This window comes from Uranotaenia lowii, chromosome 2 (genome assembly GCF_029784155.1).
Source record: "Uranotaenia lowii strain MFRU-FL chromosome 2, ASM2978415v1, whole genome shotgun sequence".
NCBI classification, from domain to species: domain Eukaryota; kingdom Metazoa; phylum Arthropoda; class Insecta; order Diptera; family Culicidae; genus Uranotaenia; species Uranotaenia lowii.
In genome coordinates this window covers 302,053,439-302,060,604 of record NC_073692.1, presented here as the reverse complement: position 1 = coordinate 302,060,604, position 7,166 = coordinate 302,053,439, and the positions used below count along the sequence as shown (strand labels likewise).

General features: G+C 35.4%; 1 protein-coding gene across 1 annotated transcript; it reads left to right on the top strand.

Annotated features, from left to right (window-relative positions):
• Positions 1-2,160: 2,160 nt before the first annotated feature.
• LOC129745309 (uncharacterized) lies at positions 2,161-4,192 on the top strand. The gene is made up of 3 exons (XM_055738297.1): positions 2,161-2,525; positions 2,628-2,780; positions 2,840-4,192. Exons 1-3 carry the CDS (start codon positions 2,302-2,304, stop codon positions 2,904-2,906), a joined length of 444 nt encoding a protein of 147 aa, XP_055594272.1. The 5' UTR covers positions 2,161-2,301; the 3' UTR covers positions 2,907-4,192.
• The last annotated feature ends 2,974 nt before the right edge of the window (positions 4,193-7,166 follow it).

Sequence of the window (7,166 nt, the reverse complement as noted above, 5' to 3'; positions counted from 1 at the left end):
AAATACCGGCCAACACCAGGCAGCCAGCGAACCGAGCACTGTGCGTGTGAATGTAGCAAAAGCAACAACAAAAACATCCTTCTAATTCAATTAACCGGCAAACACGGCTAAGCTGTGCGTGTGTATGTAGCAAAAGCAACAACAAAAACATTCCTTCAATTCACAGGCAAACAACACCGGCCAAGCTGCCCGGCTTTAGCAGCTGTGTATATGTAGCGTGTGTATGTAATAGCAGGCAGTAAGCAAAGCACAGTTCTCATTCAATGGGTTTCCCGTTCCTTCACTCCCGTTCCCTTTCCCGTTTCCATCTTAAGGCAAAGGAATGCATTGAAAGGAGGCCAAACGCCGGGAAGCCGCTGTTGTACGTTTTTTGTGATTGATCGGTAACAGAAAGCCTATGACAAATATACCTCTTCCTGCATGAAGCTCGAATAGTACACTGGTTAGAATGTCGGACTGGCAAGACGATACAATTGGTGATGTGAGTTCGATTCTCACTACAGCGCTGTGGTTTTAATTTTTATTTCCTTATTTCTGGGATGAATTATCCAATAGGAAGGAAATCCCATAAAATGTTTTTCTTGTTTCGCTTGAATGTAGTGGTCATCATTTTGGTTGGGAGCCGAGTCCTTATGCCAGTTACGGTTTTTCAAACATACCGTCTTCGGCACAGTGCACATTTCAGAGCATTATCGGCACAGAGATTTGCTAAAAAGGCATTGGATTTTTGCAACCTCTTCTATGGGTGTACGGTTTTAGTGATATTGACGATATTTTACACTGGATTGAGATTAAAATTTCAACATGAGTATATTGAGAGATAGACTTTTGACTTCAGGTATCAGATTTTTATAAGGGGTTGACAAAAGGGGTCGTCAATATTAATTGTTCACTGTTTTTGTGATATTTACGTTATTATACATTGCATTGACATGAAAATTGGCACACGGGAGTTATTAGAACGAGCAATTGATTCCAATCATATAATTTCAAGGCATGGAATCGTCCATATTACCTAATCACTGTTTTAGCTATATTGACGTTATTATACACTGGATTAAAGTGGAAATTGGTACACGAGAGTTTATAGGAACAAACAATTGATTCCAATTATGCAATTTCGGGTCATGGGTTGGAAAAAGGGGTCGTCCATATTACCTAATCACTGTATTTGCGATTTTGACGTTATAAGTCAATGTATATGGATGAAAATTGGCACAGGAAAGCTTTCAGGGACGGATAATCAATCTCAGGTATCAAATTTGGTGTAAAGGGTCTGCAAAAGGGGTCATCCTTATTACTTCATCATTTGTTCATTTTTTTTTCGATATATACCGGATTAAGATGAAGAATCGGCACACGGGAGTTTTTAGAAACGAACAATTGATTCCGATTATACAACTTCGGGGCAGGGGCGTCCATATTATCTGTTCACTATTTTTGCGATAATGACGTTATAATAAATTGGATTTAGATGAAAATTGGTACACGGAAGTTTTCAGGGACGGATAATCGAATTTAGTTATCAAATTTGCACATGAGTACGGAGAAAAAAGACGATAGTTGTTCCAATTATTTCAGCTTGTTATACCAATAATCAAAATACAGTTGATTTTTTCGCATTCAACTGCTTTTATAATATATTTAACTACAAACTTCTAATTGTCCTTACGCAATCAACTATCAATATAATGCATTCAACTGTATGATTTATTTCATGAATTCAACTATAAATACAATAGATTCAACTACAAACTGCTGATTGACCTTATGCAATCAACTATGAATTTAATAGATTCAATTGTAATGGTATAATTGATTCAACTGTAGATATGATAGGTTCAACTACAATTGTATGATTGATTTTAGGCATTCAACTATAAATATAATAGATTCAACGGTACACGGAAAATAAAACGTAAAATTAAAACAATTTTTTTTGGCAGGTCATTTCAATTATAAAAGTGTATTTAACTTAATTACAACTACGAAAAATCCAAATATTTATACGGCTGATTTTTTCAAATTAGGTGGATTTTATCCTGCATTTAAGTTTTCTAACTTGAGAGTGTAGAAAATACTGGCACGCAGAAGAAGAAGAGTGTGCCCTCACAAAAAAAAAATCGCTGCAAATTTCTAAAAAACAATTTTGATCGTATATCGTGATACTAGCGTGCGGGAACAAGTTATCCGAGGCCGTCTCAACTGTGTCCATAAGCGAATCCGACCAGAGGAACGTTATCCCGGTGTGTGTTCCGCTCTCCGGCTGCCCGTTTCGATACCCAGGTACCCAAAATCGAGATGAAACCATACAAGAAAATAGGCCACAGCAAACGGCCGGTGCCACTAATGGAAAAGAAAACGTTGGTTCTACTCGGGGTAAGACTGCAGAGGTCACCTGCTTCCTTATTATTCCCAGCAAGAAAAGGCCTCATCGAGATTTTTTCTGTTACCTGGAGTAAACGAAATGCGGCTCGTCGAACATCGGAAAGTATTACTTGCCTACTCATCAAAAAAAGCGACGGGTAATCTTTGAAAATTTACAAATTTTGTTTGTTTTGTGCTGGTTAGGAGGAGGATTTCAAAAATGATGATCGAATCACTTTTTCTTTTTTTTTTAATTTCAGATGCCGGAACACGAAATTTTGCCACTGGGATCGATTGACAGCAGACCACATCGAACGGCCTATACGGTCCCCCCGTGAAAAGAGCCGCTGTCCGTCGAACGGCAGGAAATGTAGGATGCCCGTTTGCCGCTTATGCCCAAAAAAAATTCGCAGGTAAAATTTACAAGCTTTGTGTTTTCTAAGTTATTGCAATTTACTTTTTTCCCTGGCAGCTTTCTTTCGTGGACTTTCCGGCTGGGCAGTGTTCAGCAGCAGCAGGATAAGTGGATCGAAGTGTAATTGTTTTCCTGTTCGGAGGCTGAACGAGCCAAAAATAAAATCAGAATTTAGTATACTTTTTGTAGTATATAAGAGCAAGTTCACTGGTTGAGATGGAGTTGGAAATTTCGAAGGTTTACAACACATCACAACACATTTGCCGTACACCGGTGTTGGGAAAATCTGATATTCGAACAGTTTCGCGCTGCAAAATTTGTATCGTATAACACTTTTTGGCTGAGGGTGATAGAAAAACACGATATTTTGCAACACCGAACCGAGTGATAGAGTCGGCGTTGCAATACAGTATTCGTGCATGAAACGCTTAGGTGCTGCCATCTATCTTAAGCTCAAAACCCCAGTTGAGGGGAAAATAAAGGAAATTGAGCAATTTCAGGATTTAAACATAAAGTGATATTTTCTTTTTTTTTAATCTTTTATCACTTAAATTGATACGAATTGCAATGAAGTTAATCAACTCTTTAAAACTTACAGCCAATTTTTTTCATGCCCTTGCCAATCGAATACATTTTGAGGCGCAGAGATGCCAGATAGCTGGGTGAATAAATAAAATCTGTTTGTATGTTTTGTTTGAGCGGTTTTCGGGAGTAGGAAATTGTTTCGCTTTTTTATTTGAAAAAAATATTCCGTCGGAATGTCCGGTAACAAGTTCGGAACGCCGTCTTTAATGGATCCATCATCTTTAGAAAACGGAACCCTCGCTGTTGATTCGACAAGTGTCAATCATATCAAACGTAAGGCGTCGTATCGGGAGTAAAATTCAGCTTGTGTCTGAAATATCTATACTTTTTATTTGTCACTTACTTAATAATCACTTTGAAAATGAAAGTTTTAGAAAGAGTTCAAAAACTTTATCAACTCGTGTAATCAAATGCCCTCCAATACAAAACTCCTAATTCTGCAGAATACAGTTTAATATTGGGATGCATTATAACTTAAACAATACTTATTCATACATCTAAATTATAAAATTTTAATATTGGCACTACTGTTTCAAGTTAATGATCAAGTAAAATGATTTCAAACGGTGAATTCAAAATACAAAAAGTTAGTAAAATTACTGAAAAGCAAATTCTCTTGGCATCGCTGGTTGCTTTCAATTTTATACCTTCGTATTCTATCTCACCGGTGGACGGCCAACCTTTTTGGTCTATATTTCACGATAGAAAAATTCCCATCTGTGCTACAGACGTCAAAATTCCTACCACTTTTTCCCAACACCATTGGACTTGCTCTAAGTGTTAAATCAAATAAATACAAAAATGAAAAGTAAATGGAGTAAAAGCTAGAACCGACTAGAAAGCAACAATAAACATGATGACCTCTAAAATAAACATTTGTTGAATCTAAAGTATCTATAGTTGATCTCATAAATTCAATCATAGACATATAACTGAACCTATTATATTTACATTTAAATCAACTATACCAGTAAAGTTCAATTTATTGTATTTATTGTTGAATGCACAACAACAATCAAACAATAATAGTGGAATCTATTATATTTATAGTTGAGTGCATAAAATCAACCATAGGACTGAAGTTGAATCTATTATATGTATCGTTGAATGCACAATATCATACAATTGAAAGTTTAATATTTATAGTTAGCCGAGAATTAATCAGAAATATGATTAAATGTAAGTGGAAAATTGTTTAGAATACTATACTTTTTTCTCCGTGAGTGTTTTGGAGGATAGACATTTGATTCCAGGTATCAGATTTTGTGTAAGGGGTCGTCCATATTAAATGTTCAATGCATTTGCGATACTGACGTTACTGTTCATTGCATTGCCACCCTGGAAGTTTAAGCGATGTTGAATTGATTTAAGGTATCAAATTTGGTGTAAAGGGTCTGGGTTGTCCATATTTACTGTTTATGGTTTTAAGATATAGATGTTTTGAGGTAAGACGAATCGATCCGTATTGTGGAATTATGAGTTAGAAGTCAATGCAATGGGTAGGGTAGAGGACCCTAAGACAACGGCTTAAGGAAGCTTTTTTCATTATTTCAATAGAATTGCCTTCTACGTTGTTTTAAAACTGATGTTTAGTAATTGAACTATATTTCTAATATTGTTTTATGAAACTATGAAGGAAATTGATCAATCCATTACGTACTTTTTAGTCAATTTATGATTTATTTTCCTCATTCAAGTTCCTTCATTGTCGTACCAGGTTCCTAATTCCGTCGTACAAGGAGACCGAAGTTGTCTCAATTTATTCCACCCTCTTCAGAAATACATTTAAAATTTTGCGGTTGCGGTTCATGCATTTGGCATTAGCTTACATCGAACAGATCAACCGCACAGGATAACAGCAGTAGTTCTTTCAAGTAACCAGTCGCAATAAGCCATTAAACTAGGATAGCTTTATTGTAAACAGGTCTACCATTGCTTGGCTAATGCATCTGTAGGCAGCAAAATATTATACCTTCTATTCAATTATACTGAAATTGTCTCAAACTATTCCTCCCTCATGAGAAATAGATTGGAAATTTTGCGGTTGCGGTTCATGGAAATGCTATTATTTACTTCGCGCGGATCAACCGTGCAGGATAACGGCAAAGTTCGAATGAGCTCTAAGTCGCAATAAAATGGTCTTGCCAAGAAATCTCAAGGCAGCGTTATTGTAGCTAGGTACCATTGCTTGGCTAAGGCAATTGCAGACAGCACAATATTAGACCTTACAAATTGAATCCACCCTGCAAATGTATTTTCTACCAACACACTCTCCAACGGACAGGGCTGCCATGATCCAGGATTTGTCTGTAAGATAAAATTTCATAACATTTATACAGACATTTAACACAAATTACAATGCACAAATTTACACAAAAACTACCCATTTTTAAAGAACATCAACATTTTTAATAGAACTAAATGTTTTTCTACGTAATGAGACTGAATAGTAAGACATTTGAGGAGAGGCAGAATCACATTTGCGTTTTGTCAACATGTGTATTCTTATACATGTGGGAACCCTGGCGAAGGATATCGAAACAAAGAAACGCCACGTTGATGCGTGTAATGCGCATTAGACTGGTTCAGCTCATCTATTCGAGTTTTTTTTACGAGCGATAAAACTTTTCGACTTTTTCATTCAAACTGTAATATGTCAAAAATGACAAAACATCTTTTGTTGAAAATTCACTGAGAATTTATAAAATCTGAAGCAAACATGAGTCAAGATTTAAAACTTATATGGTAGGAATCAGCATAAAAAAGGGGTTCGATTTTGTTTTATTTTGAACGACTTTATGTACAAAAAATCATATCTTCCGATTTTTTTTATCCAAACTTGTATTGCGATCCAAACCAGAGACTCGTGAACTCTTATTTCAAAGTTTAAATTATTCATTCATCTAAATTCTCTTGTCATTTTGAACTTCAACGGGAGTTTTTAGCATCAATTTTCCATGCATCGTCAAAATTCAATAGAAATCGAGGTTATCGGTCCAGGAATTGATTTTTTTTTCCTCAAGTAGTTATTGATTCCCATTTAGAGAATTTCTGAAAACTGGAGAAGTTTAAGTTTTAGTTTACAAGGATCTCTCAGTGAACATTCTGTAGAACAAAGCGTTTGGTCGTATGTAAGATATTGCTGTTTGAATGAAAGAAGTTGGAAAAGTCTAATTTTTATATAGTTGATGTATCTAATGTTTCAAATACTTAAGAGAGGTTTAGTGTCATCAGATAATCGAACCAAAAATAATCAAATCTTAAAATAAAAAATTATGAAGAAACAATGTCATTGGAGTTGAACGTTAGAAATGTGTAAAATTGGAGATATTCTTGCGTGCACTCAAACGTCTATTAAATTATGCACGGTACTGGTAGTAAATAATTTGTTAAACACCAACCACTTAGCTAAAAAAGCCGTCAATTCTATGTTCATTTAAAACCATGCATTATAAGCAATGCTGAATACATTCAAGTAATTTATCAATATAAAAAGACTTTTTGCACTTATTTCCCAGCGCATCTAGTTCCTAGCTTCAAAATTACTTTATTGTGTTGTGATTACTTAGAAATGAATTATGTTCATTCTCTATTAGTCCGACTGTGGTCAGCAAAAAATAGTAAAAATGAACCGGTCTAATTCCAATTCTTGCAAAACGGTTTCCTATTCCTGTCGCAAAATTACGACGAATTATGGGTGCCGAGCAATTCGATTTCAATCAAAAATTGACAAATTTATATAGTTCAGATTGGTTTGAAATAATTTTTCTAATTTTATTTCAACACTTTTCTGTTGAAT